This window comes from Lampris incognitus, chromosome 13, assembly GCF_029633865.1.
Source record: "Lampris incognitus isolate fLamInc1 chromosome 13, fLamInc1.hap2, whole genome shotgun sequence".
Taxonomy (NCBI): Eukaryota; Metazoa; Chordata; class Actinopteri; order Lampriformes; family Lampridae; genus Lampris; species Lampris incognitus.
Window position 1 is genome coordinate 51,569,460 of NC_079223.1, and position 22,415 is coordinate 51,591,874.

Genomic DNA, 22,415 nt, shown 5'->3' on the forward strand with positions numbered 1-22,415 from the left:
CTCCAGTGCATACCTCCACCTGCACCCTACTCTCGCTACACATCACCATGTCATCTGCAGACATCATAGTCCACGCGGACTCCTGTGTGATCTCGTCTGTCAAGCTGTCCATCACCATTGCAAACAAGGAAGGGCTCGGAGCCGGTCCTTAGCTTCTTCTTACTTTCTTGCTTCTTACGTTTGAATGAGCCTGATTCATGTTTTCTCTTCTCCGTTTTGAAGTTCCCTCAAATTCATTCATAAACTCTCCAGTTCTGTCAAGTGTAAAAATGCTTACTCACGCCCCCTTCTGGCAGTGTGACGCAGTTATACCTCACAACCAATCACAGCTCCGGCGCATTCATGAATAGTTGTGAAAAAGGCCACAGCCTTTATAGGGGCCCTTAATAGCTATGTATAGGGGCCCCGTACCGCACTGTACTTTTTATCATTAGCCGACTTCACGAGTGTGTCACTGAATGCGTCGGAGTCCCGAGAGCCGGTGCGTCCACGGACGCTCGTAAACTCGGCAACAGAGCTCCAAACGGGGGCCCCGGCCTTGTGGGCCCTGGGGCGACCGCCCCCATGCCCCGCTCTGGCTCCGCCACAGTTTATTCTTTACCAGAAGATGCACTGTGCTGTGCCAGGTAGAAAATGTGAGCCGTTCCCATCACCAACCTGTTGGAGTTGACCTTGTGGACATACGTTTAACATCTACTGACACCAACCCGTAGTTGTTCAACCAGGGCATCCCTTACAAGATCACGTGTTTGTGCATTTGATGTAAAATGTTTTAAAGGAAAATAATTTGCATTGCTGAACAAAGATTTCATTCTTGGTCCATTCATACTTGCGACATGAAACCAGTAGAGAGAGCCACGTATTCACAAATAAGTGCTGTGAGGTTTGTTCTGGAAACAAGCCCTGTTTGAAATGTTACCCGTAGGTGTACATGTGTATGAGCCCTATGGTGGACCGATGATCTGTCTAGTGTCCCTGCCCTCTGCCCAGTACCAGCAGAGGGGGAGTCCAGCCTCTACCACGGTGAACTGGATCAAGTGGGTCTTGATAATGGCTGGATTAAAAGAAACATATATGGTATCGATGCAAGAAATAGGACTTAAATTCTTTTTAGGAAAAGAGTTTAGCTGGCTCACTATGTGGCACTTTCTTCTATCATTGCCTTCATTGGTGGTGCTCCGATGAGCTGCAGAAGGGCAGAAGAGTTGTGGGCTCTTCACTCAGCATCTGCTCTCTGTCCTCATATTCTCAGAGGCCTTGACGTTTGATAAGCTTTATTTATCCTGCAGTAATTCTTTTGGCTCAAGGTTCCAGACAATAGCTGCAGATGCCCAGCCAGCGTGAGGCCATGCCGTGGACCTTGCATTCCATATGAACATCACGTCACGTCACTGCTGTGGCCTACAGGGCACACGTGCGCCCTGTGCCTTCACACACTTCGGGCGGTGGCATTGTGCACAAGTACCACAACAAGAGGACATGTCCCTCCTGCAGCACGAGCCAACCACGCAGCCTTACAGAAGGCTGAAGGACACATCCGAGGGCGGGCAGCTGCTAGGCCTTCACACTGCCGATATGATCCCCCCCTGCATGTTATCACGTGCCTGTCATGACAGAAGTCTGGTTTTCCTCTGCAGCATGAACAGAATGGTGTCTGACGAGTCCGTCTGTCTTGTGAGAGTCAGTATTTTTGAGGCGAAATTTTTTCCCCCAGTCATTAGTCTCATTAGCAGCAGACGGTACCACTGTTGCCTCGTAATACAGACCCAAACTTACTACAGCCATGCCGCTATGGGCACTGACCTTGACTTGACATACTGTCCTTTCTGTGGGGTGACTGGAAAATATTACAAGATAAAATACCCATAATCCCTCAACGCACTTAACCAAAGCCTTAGTTCGGTTCGTTTGTATTTTATTATCAAAGAGTAACATATTTCCATCACCCAAATGAAGTTAGGTTACTCACAAAACTGTAGATTTACTCAAAACGCAAGCACAACACACAACACCAGCACAACACAAACACAACAAGGATTCAAAACAAGTTGAACAAAATTCTACGGAAGAAAAAAAATGGACATCAGAAGTTCAGAAAACTCCCTGGACAAAACGAGTGTTGGCTCAAATACAAAGACAAGATCCAAGGCGCTGGACTCAGTCGCCGCCTCGTGACGTTCACTTCAGCAGGTGTCTCAGCTGGTCCTGAAGGTTTTTGGAGTGTTCGACGCTGGAGAACGGAACAAAGACACCGAGATGTGAGAATGTGTGTAGCTGCCGTTGCTTATGTCCTGGTCGCCACTCAGACTGGTTCACAGCTGTTTCCACACAACCAGCAGCACAGGAGTGTTCAGACTTACTTCTTTTGGATGGCCTCTTGTCTGGGGAGGGACAGACACGGGTATCATTTATGCATTCTGTTTCTAACTTCTCAACTAAATGGAAAAAAAGATTTCCACGTGTTGAATTTGTCTGCACATAAACACCTTATAAATAAATACTTACTGATACTGCAAATGAGTGGTGATGATGGACATTTTCCTCAGACTCTGAAAGACAAAGGGCGGAGATATGAATCCTGCTACTTAACGACAACAGCAGGCCACTGTTGCGGCTATGTTCAGACTGGCAGCTCAAATCATCTTTGGCATATCCTGATTAGAGTCACATGGCTTTCAGCCCCTCTGGATGGTAACACACAAAACATGGAAACCCATGTTTGCAAATCAGACATAAATCACATTCATGGTGGTTTGAAAATGTGATTCAAATCCAACGTCTAGATGCGTCTCAGTTTGACTGCTCCAACCAGATTCCAGACTGTGCTTAATGTCACTCACAATGCTTATGGCACCACACATCTTGTGGCATAGTGCCATGGCGACGGTACCAGACAGGGCAGCATGTATGAAAAACCTCCATCAGTGATGCGGTCCACGGAAGTGTTCTGCAGCGCCACCTGACTGCTGTGGTGTGAAGAGCGAGAGGACCATCTCCATTCTGCTGAGCCTGCAGCTGGCTGCTTTGGTCTCCCTATAGTGTAGGGCGGGGCTAGGGCAATATATACTACTACTACTACTACTACTACTACCACCACCACCACCACTACTACTACTACTACTATGACTACTACCACCACCACCACCACTACTACTACTACTATGACTACTACCACCACCACCACCACTACTACTACTACTACTATGACTACTACCACCACCACCACCACCACTACTACTACTACTACTATGACTACTACTACTACCACCACTACTACTACTACTACTAATACCACCACCACCACTACTACTACTACTACTACTATGACTACTACTACCACCACTACTACTACTACTACTACTAATACCACCACCACCACCACTACTACTACTACTATGACTACTACTACCACCACCACCACCACCACTACTACTACTACTACTACTACTACTACTACTAATAACACGACTACTACCACCACCACTACTACTACTACTACCATGACTACTACTACTACCACTACAACTACTACTACTACTACTACCACCACCACTACTACTACTACTACTACTAATACCACGACTACTACCACCACCACTACTACTACTACTACTACTACTACTACTATGACTACTACTACTACCACCAATACTACTACGACTACTACCACCACTACTACTACTACTACTACTACTACTACCACCAATACTACTACGACTACTACCACCACCACCACTACTACTACTACTACTACTACTACTACCACCACTACTACTACGACTACTACCACCACCACTACTACTACTACTACTACTACTATTACTACCATGACTACTACTACCACCACCACTACTACTACTACTACTACTAATACCACGACTACTACCACCACCACTACTACTACCATGACTACTACTACTACCACCACTACTATTACGACTACTACCACCACTACTACTACCATGACTACTACTACTACTACCATGACTACTACTACTACCACCACTACTACTACTACCACTACTTCTACTACCACTACTACTACTACCACCACCACTACTACTACTACCACCACCACTACTACTACTACCACTACTACTACTACTACTACTAATATTACTACTACCACCACTACTACTACTACTTTCGGCTGCTCCCGTTAGGGGGCGCCACAGTGCATCATCTGTTTCCATGTCTTCCTGTCCTCTACATCTTCCTCTGTCACACCAGCCACCTGCATGTCCTCCCTCACCACATCCATAAACCTCCTCTTTGGCCTTCCTCTTCTCCTCTTCCCTGGCAGCTCCATATTCAGCATCCTTCTCTCAATATACCCAGCATCTCTCCTCCACACATGTCCAAACCATCTCAATCTTGTCTCCAAACCGTCCAACCTGAGCTGTCCCTCTAATATAATCGTTCCTAATCCCGTCCTTCTTCATCACTCCCAGTGAAAATCTTATCATCTTCATCTCTGCCACCTCCAGCTCCACCTCCTGTCTTTTCATCAGTGCCACTGTCTCCAAACCATATAACATAGCTGGTCTCACTACCATCTTGTAAACCTTCCCTTTAACTCTTGCTGGTACCCTTCTGTCACACATCACTCCTGACACTCTTCTCCACCCACTCCACCCTGCCTGCACTCTCTTCTTCGCCTCTCTCCTGCACTCCCCGTTACTTTGGACAGTTGACCCCAAGTATTTAAACTCATACACCTTCGTCACCTCCACTCCTTGCATCCTCACCATTCCACTGTCCTCCCTCTCATTCATGCATATGTATTCCAGCTTGCTCCTACTGACTTTCATTCCTCATCTCTCCAGTGCATACCTCCACCTCTCCAGGCTCTCCTCCACCTGCAACCTACTCTCACTACAGATCACGATGTCATCCGCAAACATCACAGTCCATGGAGACTCCTTCCTGATCTCGTCCATCAACCTGTCTATCACCATTGCAAACAAGGAAGGGCTCAGAGCCGGTCCTTGATGAGAGGCAATATAAAATATATACAATATATACAGCGAGATGGATACGGTGATATGAAACTAGATGATGATATAAGTTACATAAATGTTGTCATTCCCTGGTCTTAAAGGCTGCATTACAATAAAGTGATAACATTTTCTGAACTGAGTCGACTTTTAGCTGAGTGAAATGAACAATGAATGTCTCCACCTGCCTGGTCATCATATTCACATTACTACTGATGGTTTATCTCCATTTTCTTATCTGAATATCTTATAAAAGCACCAATAAACATCCATTCTCAAACATTTACCAAAAGGTATTTGATAAATGCATTTTTGATTCAAAACACATACCATTTAAAAAGATTCAGAACACAACACCAGTTCCAATCCATCCCGAGCTTCCCCCTCCTGGTCTTGAAAAACACGAGCGCATGACACTTTGATTACATCATGAAAAGTTACACGACAGCAGAGGGGGCGACGTGGCTTCAGAACGTAAAAGACCTGCCACGTATTTGCTCCACCCATGCACCACACCAGCTGAATGTAATTAGCATAGCTCTTCAGCCAGGTGTCACCTGGTTAGGTGAATGGCGAGAACGAATACATGGTAGTAGGACTTTTACTTTCTGAAGCTGGGGTGTCCACCTCCGCATGACAGCGTGTCACCCATTTGTAATCTCACACAGCAGGTGCCTCAATGCTCCAACAGTTTGGCAAAACTGTTCGAAAAGCCATCAAAATGGAGCATTTCCAACTGCCCCCACCTCAACCCTGACACTGCTGGTGGAATCGATGGCGACCCCAAGATTCTTAAATGTAAACAAATACAGAAATATGACTCTCAACATGGATTTACGAGCATTATGGAAAATAACGTGGAGAAGCCGAAAGACCTCACGTGGGGTAACGCACTATTCACAGAGAATATGAAAAGTAAAACTCAAAAGACACTCTGGGACGACTCACAGGAACTGCATGGGGACGGCTAAATGTTATTTGAAAGAAAACAGAATGAGTTGAATATAGCTGCAGGCATCGATTCCCGGGTTCAAGCCAACACAGACCGTTAGAAGTTGAAAGCTTCGAAAGCTTAATTAAAAATATCCACCAAGTTCGGTGATGTTTGGACAAACTGTCATTGATTTATGGCCTCATTTGCGCCAGGCACATCCACATATTTGGAACTGGAACTAATAACTAGACCTGCAAGCAGGTATTAATGGGGTCCAAGCCCCCTGCGCAAGTCACACCCGGCAGCCCGGAGTCCATGTAACCTGACCTGCAGGCCTACGAGCCCGATGCAAGCCGCGAGTCGAGAACAGCACAAAGGGAGGCGTAAGGAGAAGGATTAAACTTGTGTAGGAGTTGCAGTAAGACTATCATATATCATCTGTACTGGTGCACGGATAAGGTGAAAGTGCAGCAAAGTGTAAAAAAAAGTGCTTTAAAACACGTGGCCCCCAGCTCCCTCAGCTGCAAGTGGCGATTCCAGGGTTCAAGCCAACACAAACTGTTTGAAATTGAAAGCTGAATTAAAAAAACAAAAACAAAAAACAAAATAACAGCTGAATTAAAAAATATCCACCAAGTTTGGTGATGCTTGGACAAACTGTCATCGATGTATGGCTAAATTTGCGCCAGACCCATGCACGTGTTTAGAACTGGTGGCATCCTCTAATGAGCAATTGCAAAATAAAAAATTTTGACCTTTAATTATAGCGCCCCCATCAGGCCGATTGGGTGATATTTCTTGGGCAGTACACAACTTACAATCAATGGGCAAAATGTCATGTCTCTAACATTTACCATCTCACGGGAATCTGCTCAGACATTTCTGAATAATAATAATAATATTAATAATAATAATAAACCAGCACAAAAACATATGGTTTAAGCCCTTCAGGTTGAACCCTAGTAATAACAAAATAATAATAATAATAATAATAATAACAATAATGACAATACAAGTCCTATGTTTTTGTTTTTGTTTTCCTGTCAAGACCGTCAGTTTGCAGAAATGACTTTTCTTCAACTGCGCCATTTCCCATTTGAGACTAACGGATAATTCAAATTGCTAACCGACTTCATCTTGCTCATAAAGTCATGGCACCTTTTTCAAAGGATGGACACCAACAAAGCAACAATGCAAAACAGGTTTTGCTCAAGGGTATTTCATGTGAAAATGCAGCATTTCTTTCCATCAACATGAATTGAGCTTGATAAAAAAATATGTAGTGGATAAAAATTAGGGCCCTGTGATGGCCTGGTGGCCTGTCCAGGGTGTCTCCCTGCCTGCTGTCCAATGACTGCTGGGATAAGCTCCAGCATCCTGCAACCCTGAGAGCAGGATAAGGGGTTTGGATAATGGATGGATGGATAATAATAACAAAGGTGGCTTAAGCAGTTTTGTTGCATTGGGGTCATGAGGATTTTGAGACCTAAAAATGGCCAAAAAAGCTTGTAAAACCACTGCCTTAAGCTATTGTCACCTTTCTGATGTCTGTCAAAGAACTTGATATTTGATTCTGTCAGTATTATCAGACCTACATTGACATGCGTTGAACGGCACTACTCCTACGCCGAGAGATCAACTACTCACGTTCTGTTACATTTTCTTATTCCTTGTCTTAATTACCTTTAACATATCATTAGCTTTTGAACATCTTAACAAATTTAGTTTTCATGTGTTGCTTGTTTCTGACTCGTAGATTATCTGGGGGTCAGCTCTATATTCCCTATGCCCTATATGCCCTCAGCCTTGTCGGTTAGCTATCGAATAGATAAGCTATCGGTTAAGGTAAGCGTTGGGTTAAAACTGGGGTTAGGTAGAAGTTGAGGTTAAGTCAGGTTAAGGTAGGTTAGGTTAAGTTTAGGTAAATTCACTGAAATAGGGTTGAGGGGACAGAGACATGCTCCCAATTACCTGCTGCTGGCCTTTTGCAATCTACCGCTAGCAGTTAGCTTAGCTTTTAGCCATCCATTGCTAACACACCTGCCGCGCCGCTATTGCTTGTGTTAATTGTGCTGTCCTTTCAGATAGGGTGTCATGTCAATGAGCTAGAGCACCTTTCTTTCACTACACTACATGTTACGGGCACTCCAGATAGCTTCGACCCCAGGCCTGATAGTGGGCCTACTACTGATAGCATTAGCATAGCCTCGTCGGCAGATGATGCAGAGTTTATCCTTGTCCTACAGGGAAAGAGTGCACGCTTGAACAGGCCTCTGATTGCATTGGCTGATTTGCAGTCACCCCTCCTGACTGCAAACAGTTTTTCTGTGCTTGGCTGCCCTGTTGGCAGTGTTGGAAAGGCTACTTTTGAAATGTAATGCGTTACAGATTACTACTTCCATCCATCCATTAGCCAAACCGCTTATCCTGCTCTCAGGGTCGCGGGGATGCTGGAGCCTATCCCAGAAGCATTTACCCTGTTAAAAATGTAATAAGCAGTGGTGCACATAACTTTTTGGTCTGGTTCTCAAGGGAGCACCTGGAGATGTTGCTTGGTACTCAGTCTTTATGTGGCATGGTTATTCTACAAGTTGTCATCATTACTATCCTCCTGACTGCGCTCTTGACCGTCTCCCTCTCTTTTAAACAAGATGAAGATGGAGGCCTACTTCTTTCTCCCTGGTTGAGTCTGAGATTAGCTGTGTGCATCCATAAGTCACAACAGCTGGCTTCAGTTCAAAGTCTCTGTTGTGATCTTAGACAAGTGGATGTGCATCAGGGATGAGAGGCGAGAGCATGAAAGGCGGGATCTGTACTTGCTTTTTATTATATTGAGATGTGAAAATCCCCTCTCACATGCAGCACTACTGAAGGGCAGTGTAAGGTGCAACAGAGGGACTTTATGAATGTTGGAGTAACTATTTGGATTACTTATCGTCACTGTGTTGACCAAGTCAAACACAGAGGAGGCTGCCACACGTTCTCCTGCTTGCTTTAAACACATCCATTCTCTTATAGCGGAGTCTCTGTCAACAGACATGCTGGCCTCATATTTCTGGAGGATGTTAGTAAGTGTTGTGTTGCCAAAACTGTGGAGGTTTCATGAGGCCTCGTTTCTTGAGGCCAAGCTGAAGGATCAAAAATTAAAAATTGACTCATGAATTAGACCTCTCAGTACTTCGGCCTTGTCCCTGTCAGCATATGAAACAGTCTCTTTCCTGTACTTGCCTTCACTGTCAAGCAATAGTGTCAGCTGTTCAGCAGCTACCATGAGTTCATCTTTGTATTCACCAGTATTCAATTTATCTTGCTGGAACCTGAGGGAGGTGAACTGTAACATGTTTCCAGTGTCCAGCATGTTGGCTGGGAAACACTGAAAACCCTCTGTGCAGACATGTTTTAGGTCACTGTCATCACTTGTAGCCTCCATATTTTAAACAAAGTCTCTTGCCTCCATGCAGACAAAGGCAACGCCATCTTATCACATATCTTCTTTAGTTGTTCTGTTCTTTTTGAGCGATTAAATGTTTCACAGTATGGTACCATCTGATCAGCTGACTTTGTGCAGTTCTCGAGGGTGTGGGTAGTACACAGAATATGCACAAGGGAATCCCTGATTGCTACCATCTGACGCAATTTGGGAATGACCCCATTGTAAATGGCAACGTTGACTGCTGCTCCATCTGTACACACCGAGATCAAATTCGTCTTCCACTGATCCCCTAAACCACAAGTATGGAAGAGCTGCTCCAGTCCGTTCACTATGTCTTGTGCCACTTGGTTCACACGAAATCTGAGGTGAACTCTCCATAGCTAGACACACACACAAAGTACACAATTTCCTGCTCCATTTGTGTTGTCTTTTGATCCATCAAAGAGCACACCCCAAAATTCAGCTGCCTTCAATTTTTCATTCAATTCTAAACCGACTGTCTGTGCGATGCTCTGCATGATACGCCCCCCACTTCTCATGAATGATATGCACTCCCGACATTAACTCCAAGCCTCTTCAAAAGCACAATATCCTCCTCATAAGAACACATCAGGCATGCATGACTGTTCTTCATGCATGACACTGTTCTTCATTGTTTGCCCTGCCACGTGTCCAGAGGGCGAGTGGATTTCTGATCCTGGCTGCACCTGTTATCAACAGTTTGCACTGGGTCCGTGGTGGTGTAGCGGTCTAAGCATCGGCTTTGTGTCAATGCAGTTGCCCACTGGGGACTGGGGTTCGCGCCCCGGTCTCGTCAGATCCGACTATGGCCGGACTTGACGAAGCAGCAATAATTGGCAACGCTGTCTTTGGGAGGGGGGGAGTCGGCCTGTGTTCGTCACATGAATGCGTCTCTGTGTGTGTCGGAAAAAGCCTTGGTTCGGCCTGGATTCGCCTTGTCACAAAAGTGGCGAGGCGTCTCCTTTGAGACTGCCGGCTGGAGAGATGCAGTTGGCGAACGCATGCAGTACGAGAGTGGGTGTTTGAACTAAAATAGGGCTCGATTGGCCACTAAATTGGGAGAAAAAGGGGAAAATCAGAAATAAATTTATTAAAAAAAAATCAATAGTTTTGCACTATGTTCAGGTGCTCTTTACTCTTCTCATGCTTTTCAAAAGCTGGATGACGGAAATTTTTTGTCCCTATATAAAAGGCGCTGCTTTTATCCACGAGATTGGGATTTTCATGGCATATTTTGCACCACATCTCTGTGCGGTCGTCATCTGTTTGGAACTAGGCTACTTCCTGCAGCCACTTTTCTGCGAATACACTTTTTTTATGTACAGGTTAAGTCGGGCATTTCTTTGGAGGTGGTGGAACAGCAAAGTAATTACTTAATGTAGCTTGCTTCTTGGACATTTTAGCGAATGGACGAAAATCCTAAAACCAGAGAAAACCGGAACGTTAAGCTAGTTGTAACGTAAGCTAACTATTTGCTGGAGCTCAAGGTTTAACAGTTAACCTTGCTAACTTGAAAAAAAAAACGGCATCCACTTAATCAAGAACGAAGGCTAAAAATTGCAGGATTAACAACCGATTATTAAAATTGACACGTGTCATAATGACTTTCTTACCAGTGATATATGGAGAAAATCCTGCTGTTTCAGTAAGTAATTTTGTCCCAAAAATGTTGGTATGCAAAAGCGCCTTTTCTCATATTATCTGCTACACATAATTTATTTTGACCACGCATGCGCATCTGTGTACTAGGTATGTGCACCTCTGGTAATAAGTAATTTAATTATTTAAATTACTTTAAATGGTAAAGTACAAGGTGGTGTACCTTATTACATTTGATTACTTTTTGATTACTTTCTCACAAATGTTTTAAACTGGATAATAATAACCCAGCCACTGAGGATGCACAAGCTAGTGCATTCTTAGTGCCAGTCCTAAGCCCGGATAAATGGGGAGGGTTGTGTCAGGGAGGGCATCCGGCGTAAAACCTTTGCCAAATCAAATATGCAGATCATGAATCAGATTTCCATACCTGGCCAGCAGGGTGCCAGTGGAAACTATGCTACTGTTGGGCAAAGGAGAAGGAGCAGGGCAAGGCATGTCCAGAGGTAGCAGGTGAGGAGGAAAGGTATGAGTGTGGAGGTGAGAGTCGGAACTTTGAATGTAAAGGGCTGATATGACAAAGGGAAGAAGGTAAATATACTGTGTGTACAAGAGACCAGGTGGAAGGGGAGTAAGGCCAGGAGCATCAGAGTTGAGTTCAAACTCTTCTACCATGGTGCAGATAGGAGGAGAAATGGGGTAGGGGTAATTCTGCAGGAAGAGTATATCAAGAGTGTGCTGGAGGTGAAGAGAGTGTCGGACAGAGTGATGAGTATGAAGCTGGGAATAGAAGGTGTGATGATGAATGTTATCAGCGCATATGCCCCGCAAGTTGGGTGTGAGTTGGAAGAGAAAGAATTCTGGAGTGAGTTGAATGAAGTGGTGAAGAGGGTACCAAAGGAGGAGAGAGTGCTGATTGGAGTGGACTTCAATGGGCATGTTGGTGAAGGGAACAGTGGTGATGAGGAGGAGATGGGCAAGTATGGTGTCAAGGAGAGGAACGTGAAAGGAGAGATGGCGGGGAATTTTGCAAAAAGGATGGAAATGGCTGTGGTGAATACATATTTCAAAAATAGGGAGGAACACAGGGTGATGTATCAGAGTGGAGGAAAGTGCACACAGGTGGACTACATCTTATGCAGGAGGTGTGATCTGAAAGAGATTGGAGACTGCAAGGTGGTGACAGGGGAGAATGTAGTTAAGCACCATAGTCTGTAGGATGACTTTGGAGATCAAGAAGAGGAAGAGAGTGAAGGCAGAGCGAAGGATCAAATGGTGGAAGTCGATGAAGGAAAAATGTGTGGAGTTAATGGGGGGAGTTAAGACAGGCACTGGGTGGTAGTGAAGAGTTGTCGGATGGCTGGGCAACCACTGCAGAAATAGTGAGGGAGACAGCTAGGAAGGTACTTGGTGTGTCATCTGGACAGATGAAGGAAGACAAGGAGACTTGGTGGTGGAATGAGGAAGTACAGCAAAGCATACAGAGGGAGAGGTTGTCAAAGAAGAAGTGGGATAGTCAGAGAGATGAAGAAAGTAGACAGGAGTACATGGAGATGCAGTGTAAAGCGAAGAGAGACGTGGTGAAGGCAAAGGAAAAGGCATATGGTGAGTTGTATGAGAGGTTAGACACTAAGGAAGGAGAAAAGGACATATATCGATTGGCTAGACAGAGGGACCGAGCTGGGAAGGATGTGCAGCAGGTTAGGGTGATGAAGGATAGAGATGGAAATGTGCTGACAAGCGAGGGGTGTGTGCTGAGAAGGTGGAAGAAGTACTTTGAGGGGCTGATGAATGAAGAAAATGAGAGAGAGACAAGGTTGGATGATGTAGGGATAGTGAATCAAGAAGTGTGGTGGATTAGCAAGGAGGAAGTGAGGGCTGCTATGAAGAGGCTGAACAGTGGAAAGGTGGTTGGTCCAGATGACATACTGTGGAGGCATGAAGATGTTTAGGAGAGTTGGCAGTGGAATTCTTAACTAGATTGTTTAACACAAGCTTGGAAAGTGAGAGTAAGCCTGAGGAGTGGAGAAGTAAACCGGTACCGATTTTCAAGAATAAGGGTGATGTGCAGCGCTGTAGTAACTACAGAGGTATAACGTTGATCAGCCACAGCACAAAGATTTTGGAAAGAGCAGTAGAAGCTAGGTTAAGAGGTGATGATTACAGAGTAGAAGTATGGTTTCATGCCAGAATCAACGACTGGTTTCATATTCAAATTGCCGTGACCATTACCTAGAGTCATTATGCAACTGTGCTGTTTATAAGGTTTGGGGATACCTGCAGTCAGTTTGAGACTGAAGAGGTCACTTGGATGAGTGATGAAACATTTCTCTCAATAAACATTGTGTCCAAATGAACTGATTCAACTTTCTGTGATTTCCTTACCTGATTTATTGAGCATGCAAAAAGACAAGTGCAGAGGTGTTTGCAAAAGAGCTGGGTCTTTAGCCTTTACTTAATGATTGAGAGGGACTCTTCCGATCAAACAGAGTTTGGTAACTCATTCCACCACAGCGGAACTACAGAAGGGAAGAGTCTAGCTAGCTAGCGACATAGGGCTCTGTGGTGGTGGTAGTACCAGGCGCCTTTCAATGGCAGTGTGTAGTGAGAGGGAGGGAGCACAGACCTGAATGAGGGAGTTCAGGTAGGTGGGAGCTGTTTTAGTTTGATGTTTTGTAAGCAAGTATCAAGGTTTAGAATTTGATGCATGCAGCGACTGGGAGCCAGTGGAGGGATATGAACAGCAGGGTGACATGTACTCTTTGGGCTGGTTGAAAACCAGACATGCCGCTATGTTCTCGTTCATCTGCAGAGGTTTGAACGTACATGTGGGGAGGCCTGCCAGTAAGGACTGGCAGTAGTCAATGTGTGACATTACGAGAGCCTGTACTAGGAGTTGTGCTGCATGCCCCAGAGAGGTAGTGTCTGATCTTCCTGATGTTGTATAGGGCAAATCGACATGATCAAATGATTGAGGCCACATGAACCATAAAAGTTAGTTGGTCATCAATCATGACACCAAAGTTTCGGGCAGATTTTGTGGGCGTGAGGTGGGTTGATTTGAGCTGTATACTGATCTGTTGTTGTCGTCCATAGGGTTAGTGGTTGTGTCAGGAAGGGCATCCGACGTAACATTTTGCCAGATCATTATGCGGATTGACAAGACCGCCATCGGTGTTGTGCCCTCACAGGGTACCGATGGAAACTGTCGATTCCGCTGTGGCGACCCCTGGGAAACAGGGAACAAGCAAAGGAGAAGAAGAAGACTGATCTGTTGTTGTAAAGAGGGACTGGCTAGATGACAAGGTGCTCGGTGTTAGAGAGGTTAAGTTGAAGGTGGCATTCTTTCATCCATGTTGATATATTGGCAAGGGATGATGAGATCCGAGCCAAGGCTGTGTGGTCTTCCGGCAGGAATGACAGGAAGAGCTGGGTATCATCAGCATAGCAGTGGTATGAGAAACCATGGGAGAGGATGATTGCACCAAGTGAGGTGGCATATATTGAGAAGACAAGGGGGCCGAGCACCGACACGTGATGAACCCCTGTGGATAAGCAGTGCTGTTTGGACACTTCTCTCCTCCAAGATACTCAAAAATATCTCCATGAGAGGTAGGACATGAACCAATCGAGGGCAGTTCCTGAGATACCAAGGTTACTGAGTGTGGAGAATAGGATTCGGTGGTTAATCGTGTCAAAGGCAGCTGAAAGATCTAGCAGAAATAGAGCTGAGGACTGACCAGCAGCTCTAGCTGAACACAGTGATTCCATTGCTGAAAAGAGTGCAATCTCGGTAGAGTGCCCCCACTTCAAGTCAGGCTGATTTGGATCATACAGGTTATTCTCAGAAAGGAATTCAGAGACTCAAAAGACTGTGTGCTCAAGTATTTTTGATAGGAAGGGTAGGAGTGAAACCGGTTTGTAGTTTTCAACCTGGGATGGGTTGAGTATAGGTTTTTTGAGCAGCAGGGTGACCCGAGTTTGCTTAAATGCGGTGGGGTACACACCCATTGTAAGTGAGGAGTTGATGATGTACATGACTGCGAAGTTAAGTGTGGGGGAAATGGTCTGTAGAATGTTGCATGGTATCAGGTCCAGTGGACAGGTGGTGGGTCGTCAAAAGTCCAGGACTTCCTCCTCAGTCAGAGGGGAGAATAAGGAGAGGGCGGCCCTGATAGCTGGCAGCTGTAGACTAAGATGATCAGGCTCAGAGAACTGGCACAGGTTGATGGCACAGACTTTAGCAGTTAAAAATGAGGTGAACAAGTCTGCAGTGAGCAGAGTGGAAGGCAGAGGAGGAGGTGGATTGAGAAGTGAGTTAAAAGAACAGATCTTCTTCCGTTATTAAGTGGTCTTAGCAGTTTTTAAATTGGACGAGAATGATGCTAGGAGACTGCTACACAATCAGATCAGTGGGCTCTCTGGATTTATGCCATTTTCCCTCTGCTGCTCTGAATGCCGCGCTTTACTCTCTGATGAGTTCAGTGACCTATGGAGTATGGCGGATGTTGCGAGCAGGTTTGGATGTTAGAGAGCAGAGATGGTTAAGAGAGGATGGTGCGTCATGTCACTATTTGTGACGTGTGTTGGTTGCATCATTTCCTGCGTGAAGTTCATTGCTCTGTCCTAGAAAACACACTATCGTTCTGCAGTGCAGAGAAATAGTCTAAACTTGATTTTTGATTATTGCCAACATGTCTGGTTACAGACGCCGTTTCAGACGCACCATGACTACCACCAACGCGTTGCAGTATTTACAGGCATTGGACAGCGGCCATTCTAAATTTGGAAAATAGCATTAAAGTTGTTAAAATGTTAATTTTGGTGTCAGTTAGTTTCATAACAGACATACTAAAATATGTAATGCATTAATATCTCAACTGGGTGTTTATTTTGACAGAATGTAGAGTTTAAAAACTGGCCGTCATGTTGACGGCCCATGGTTGTTTTAGGTAGGAGTGAAATCCTGGTCGTTCTAGTGTTAAAGTAACATGTCTAGTTTGACTACAAAGTTCCCCACTTGACACCCTGGTGGGTGGTATATGACAACCACAAGTAGCTTAATAGGATAGCTTAATAGTCGGTCTGGCATTCTTAACAAACAGCACATTTTGGTTGTAATTTGGAATCAAAGGCTTGACTTTTGGAAATATAAGCCAAAAAAAAAAAGGATGCCATGCCCCTGATGGGTTTTTCAGCAATAACCCTCATTGCATGGTATTCAGGGGGAGTTGTTGCTCAGCGGAGAAAGCTTAGTGAATTTCCAGTCTTTGGAAATGAGGACCCCTGTACCGCCTCTGCACCCAACAAAACAGGATGTGTATGAGAAAGTGGAGTCAAGAGAGAGTGCAGCCGGTGTGGCAGTGTTTTCTGGTTGGATCCAGGTTTCGGTCAGGGCTAGTACCTGAATGCCTAACAGATTAGCAAGTGCTTGGATGAATTCTGTTTTGTTTACAGCCGATTGGCAAGTCCATAGGCCAAGGGTAGAGGAGAAGTTAGCAGAGGAGGCTTTTCTGAGCAAATAGAGGTTCTCAGGGTTGCATTGTCTGTGACAAATTCGAGTTTTTCAAAAGCCTTGGATGACAGGGATGTCATGCTGAGTGAGGCAGGTTAAATTAATAGATAGTAGAAAAAGACTAACCAGTCGGTGTCTTTGCTTTGTGGACTCGCACAGGTAGACTCGCAGGTCTTCACCCATTTTGATCTTTACCCAATGTGGGCTCACACACAAGGGCTGATGCTTCCGCTGACGCTATAGTGTAGCCTGTGTGTTAAAGTACCAGGAAGTATCATGGCTGAACCCTCACCTTTCAGATTTTCACAGAAAAGCAACAATAGAGGGTGTGATTGGAGTCAGCTGCCCCACCTATCGAAACTCAGAGAGTAAAACCAGGACATGCTCTGCTCCAACAAAGCCTGACAGCAGTTTCAATCCCAATCAAACTCAAAAACAGTTTCAAAAACACTTACCAACCAACTGCTATCTCCTCTGTTCTACATCACGGCATTTTTAGAATTGCTCACAAATCTAGTGCGGGTTTGGCGTCTACTTAATCAGTCAATGTGTCGAGCCAGGTCAACTCTGATAGTGTAGGTCACCGGATTGGTAGTGTAGGTCATCAGAATTAGGATTTCTCCTTACCCTGCTGTGTCACACGCAAGTTTTCTTGCACACCAAAAGCTAACCACAACAATCAAATTACTATATCTATTTCTGGCAGTGGCAACAAATCATCTTACGAAATCATAACTGTATCTCTCCCTCAACGTGTATGCAGGCCTCACAATTCCTCTACTGCTACTCTTAAGACATCTCACCCCAATTAAAATGACCTCATCCACTGCTGGCCCCAATCAAAGTCCTATCCCAGCAAACTCTATTAATACACAACCCCTAAAAATCAGCTTTATCAATACTGGACCACTGTCTAGTAAAGTGACGCTGTAGTTTTTTTTCTGATCTGACAGTCTCTCTTGTTATATCTGCTGTGTCAGACCACTTTCTTAACAAATTTCAGGTGGCACTTTCTTGTCCTTGCAGCTGTGGCGCCAAAGTGTTCAGCACCCATCATATTGGCCCATCAACCCTTATAGCACTTGGTGATAGAATGCCAGAGGCCCCGGCTCCTATCACTGTATTAACTGGATTTGTCAATAGCTTTACGAGTGACCTAAATGCAACTCTTTCTAATCTTCTCGAGTCAGTGGCATCTCTAACTACCAAAATTAGACATCAAAGAAAATCAACACCCTGATTCACTGATGAGACGCATGCTCTTAAACTGGCCTGTAGGAAACCTGAGCAGAAATGGCATGAATCCAAACTTGAAGTCTTTCATTTTGCATGGCATGACTCTTATAAGCAAGCACTGTTAGCAGATAAAGCAGCACATTTTTCTCACCTAAACACAAACCTAGATTTCTCTTTGACACTGTAGCTAAACTAAGAGCCAAGTCAGAAAATCATTCTCATATCAGGAATCGAGAGGCATGCTTGTCTGCACTGAAACATTGGATGTCATCTATGTTCTTACTACTTAATTCTGAAAAAACTGAGATGCTGGTATTGGACCTGCAACACAAAGTCACCTATATGACCTAGTAATGGCCTCTCTTGACAACTGTGTGATCTCCCAAAGTTCCACAGCAAAAATCTTGTTATTTTTGATCAATCCCCATCTTTTAAATTTCACATTAATCAAATCACCATGACTAATTTTCCCACCTACAAAACACTGCTAAAATTCGGTCTGTTCTGTCCATGGCTGATGCTGAGATCCTGACCCATACTTTTGTTCCATCCAGATTAAACGACTGCAATGTCCTTTTTTCCGGCCTGCCAAGAGCAAGCACTAAAAACCTTCAGCTGGTTCAAAATGCTGCTACTGGAATATTAACTAAGTTTGACCATATCACAGCGATTTCAGCCTCCCTTTACTGGCTCCCTGTTCATGCTAGATCTGACTTTAAAGTGCTGCTATTAACCAAGAAAATACTTCATGGGTTTGCCTAGTTCTCAAAGTGAAGGCCTAATCTTTCCCTGGAGTTAAAAAGACGTGTCCAAGCTGCAGATCCATCTCGTACTGCACCCTTTTTCTTTTCTTTCCCTTGAGTTAAAACCCCTTTTCTTTTCTCTGGAAGAGTCTCCTAGCCGACATCAGGGAATCTGACTCTGTAGACTCTTTCACATCTCAACTGAAACCCCATGTGTTTTCATCGGCTTTCAACTAGTCCTTTTATTTCTTTGGTAGCTTGGCTTCCTTCTGAGCTTTGTCACAGCTATTCTCTGTTGGGAGGGTCTCAGTCTCAGTGTGTTTATAACTGTAGGTCTTACTAGTCATCTCTTGGTTTTGTCCTGCCGATGAGAATGTTCCTACTCTTTCCGAATGGATCACACTGTCCTAACCTTTTGTTTGTGTCTCTGAGCACGTGTGCCCAAGTTGTGTGCCCGTCCTCCTCTCTCTCCTGTTCTCGCTCTCTGGCTCTCTCATCTCGCTTTCAAGGACAGATGTTCTTCCTTTATGGACTGTCTGATGACCTTGGATCATCGCTCTCTCTGATTTGACCACCTGATGACTTCAGAGCCTGTTTGAGATGCATCATTTTCCCCCTTGGACACAACCCCACCCTCCTGCAGATGTATGCTATCGTTTGCACTGTTATACTATTTGTTTTAGCTACGACAACGTCTGCATCACTCTCAAAACTTCTCTCGTGTTCGTTCTGCGTGTGGGTCAAAGTCTTCTTGCCTCGTGTGCATGTGAAGTCCATTCTCTCTGCAGGGCTCCATTGAGCAGAGCGGGTTTTGGGATACGGGGTCCTGCCAGCTCTTGACTGCATCTGTGTGGTTTCTGTCATTGTTCTGGATGGTCACAGATTCACTAAACTTGCCTTGCACTCTCTTTGCAATTCTATTACCCAGCACATGATTGCTAAATTGTATGCATTAACTGTATGTATTCTACATTACCTCGCTGTGTGTAATCTATGGTGTTACATTATAATTCTATTATTTTTGTGTATTTTGTGCATTTCACAGCTATTGCATGTCTGTCTAGCCTGGAAGAGGGCTCCCTCCTCTGTTGCTCTCCCTGAGATCTCTACCATGTTTTTTCCTGATAAGGTTTTTCTTTTGAGGTTTTTCCTCATTCAAATCTGGGGTCCAAGGACAGAGGGTGTCATATGTCATATATTGTTGTATTTTGTTGTACACTGTGCTGACTGGAAAGCCCTTCGGAACCACCATGTGATTTTAGGCTTTTCAAATAAACCTGATTTGACTTACGCCTACGTCGGTGGTTAATGATACCCGCACACCCAATTCGACCTGACCACTTGCAAGTCCTGATGTGGACTATGAAGTCGATTTGGCTGCAATCTAAACATAGCTTTTATGATCACATCCAGGTTGAAAAATTCATACTTACATCCTCAGAGTGCAGGATGGCATCTTCTTGAATAACCATATTCCTGGCTGCTTGACCAAGCAACTGGAAAAGAGCGAAACCATTCAAGTTTAGTGTCAACCATTACTGACGACTTAAAACCTGGTGGGGTAACCACCAAAAGGGACGTGACACGTTTTAATGACATTACTCTGAAACGCTGCCATGATCTACACAGACACCACAGCTATCGCCGTATCGCAGCATCTCATATGAAACTACTATAAGATTAGCTTGTTAGTTACTATACGATTAGCTTGTTAGTTACTATATAGTTAGATTAGCTTGTTAGTTACTATACAATTAGCTTGTTAGTTACTATATGGTTGGATTAGCTTGTTAGTTACTATATGGTTAGATTAGCTTGTTAGTTACTATACAATTAGCTTGTTAGTTACTATATGGTTAGATTAGCTTGTTAGTTACTATATGGTTAGATTAGATTGTTAGTTACTATACGATTAGCTTGTTAGTTACTATATGGTTAGATTAGCTTGTTAGTTATTATACAATTAGCTTGTTAGTTACTATATGATTAGCTTGTTAGTTACTATATGGTTAGATTAGCTTGTTAGTTACTATATGATTAGCTTGTTAGTTACTATATGGTTAGATTAGCTTGTTAGTTACGAGATGATTAGCTTGTTAGTTACTATACGGTTAGCTTGTTAATTACTATGAGATTAGCTTGTTAGTTACTATATGGTTAGATTAGCTTGTTAGTTACTATATGGTTAGATTAGCTTGTTAGTTACTATATGGTTAGATTAGCTTGTTAGTTACTGTATGGTTAGAGTAGCTTGTTAGTTACTATATGGTTAGATTAGCTTATCAGTTACTATATGGTTAGCTTGTTAGCAATGGTCAGAACGACTGAATTTAAACCCGGTCGTGGTTTTACCTCCTGGTTCCGTGATCCCTTCAGGACTTGCCGGGTCAGTGCTATCACATCTCCGCTACAGGAACCCACTTTATCGGATAATAAACCTTTCACAGACTGTCCGAACCTCGGCTGAGACTCCGCAGCGGCCATCAGTACTACCGTGTTTACACCGACTACGGCAGCCGGAGGGACAAGAAGCATTTAACAGTGCTCGGAACGTACACGCTGTTTATTTTACCATAAATAATGTAATACACACGGCGTGCGATGTACATTACATTACTTTACCATTTTACAAAGTACACCGTAGCGTTTTACACGTTTACATGGTTTTCTAGCCCCCCAGGCAGCCATTGGTTTCCAGTGACGTCAGCGCGGTACGAAATAAATGTGAGAACCTTGATATTTACTCGAGCTGTATCATCCCTCATATTTCAGGTGTAATGAACTTTATTCTGATCCCGAAGGCACTTTGTTGATGCAGAGCACCTCCCAAATCACTCCGCGCTGTCAACTTCCAGCTTTATGTCCTGTGCTCACCACAAACCCGTCCCCCTGTCCTGTGCTCACCACAAACCCTTCCCCCTGTCCTGTGCTCACCACAAACCCGTCCCTCTGTCCTGTGCTCACCGCAAACCCTTCCCCCTGTCCTGTGCTCACCGCAAACCCTTCCCCCTGTCCTGTGCTCACCGCAAACCCTTCCCCCTGTCCTGTGCTCACCACAAAACCTTCCCCCTGTCCTGTGCTCACCACAAAACCTTCCCCCTGTCCTGTGCAACATGAAAGACTGACTACATTTCCAACAGATTTGGTTCAGAATAATATTACAAAGTGTGAAGCTATATTAAACAGCTGGTTACAGAGGGACATTACTCTGTTTGGGAGGACTCTGCTCACCAAGATGGAGAGTCTCTCTAGATTTATTTATCCTGCTTACTCATTGGCTGTTTCATCAAGAATGATTAAATCCTTAAACCAAACTAATTCAGTTTTATTTGGAAAAACAGGTGTCATTATATCAGGAAAAGTGACCTCTTGAGAAGTCGTGAGAACGGGGGGCTGAATGCCATGGGTTTTGCCATGCTGAATGGTGTGATGAGACGGGAGTGGCTGAAAGCCTTTGTCATGGAGGAGACTGTGTCGTGGCACGCCACTCCTAATGCGGTCTTTAACAAGCTGCTGGGAGGGGCTGCTGTTCTTTTGAACCGGCACGTTCACCCGCCTTTCATGAACAAGTTTTACAATATTGGTGTTTAAACACAACTTTACCCCCCCCCCCATGCGGTTCCAGAGTGGAATAATAGATGTGTCCTGTTTAAGGGGAGATCTGTGTTTTTGGGAGAGTGGCGGAAGAAGGGCATTGGGTCCATTACACACATCATGGATGGCAGAGGCAGTCTACTGAATTATAATGAGTTGTGTTTGAAATATAGTTTAAAGGTCTATGTTGACATGCCGCCTTGCCACAAGACGGCGGCAATGAGCAATAATGACTTCGGGTCATTGTCGCCGCCTTGTGGTCAGATGGCGACAATGCGCATGACATGATGTTTCAGATCAAACCACACATCTTTGCTGACCGCCTCATCAGGCAAAACTACAA

General features: G+C 44.4%; 1 protein-coding gene across 2 annotated transcripts; it reads right to left on the minus strand.

Annotated features, from left to right (window-relative positions):
• Positions 1–1,903: 1,903 nt before the first annotated feature.
• Positions 1,904–21,380, minus strand: borcs7 (BLOC-1 related complex subunit 7). Of its 2 annotated transcripts, XM_056292146.1 has the most exons (6): positions 21,101–21,380; positions 20,831–20,985; positions 19,912–19,974; positions 2,506–2,549; positions 2,361–2,381; positions 1,904–2,230 (listed from the first exon to the last, which is right to left on the minus strand). In XM_056292146.1, the coding sequence occupies exons 2-6, from the start codon at positions 20,960–20,962 to the stop codon at positions 2,179–2,181; spliced, it is 312 nt and encodes a 103-aa protein (XP_056148121.1). In that variant the 5' UTR covers positions 20,963–20,985; positions 21,101–21,380; the 3' UTR covers positions 1,904–2,178. The 2 variants fall into 2 exon arrangements, with proteins under 2 accessions (XP_056148121.1, XP_056148120.1); XM_056292145.1 differs by having other exon boundaries at positions 20,831–21,380.
• Between the last annotated feature and the right edge of the window lie 1,035 nt (positions 21,381–22,415).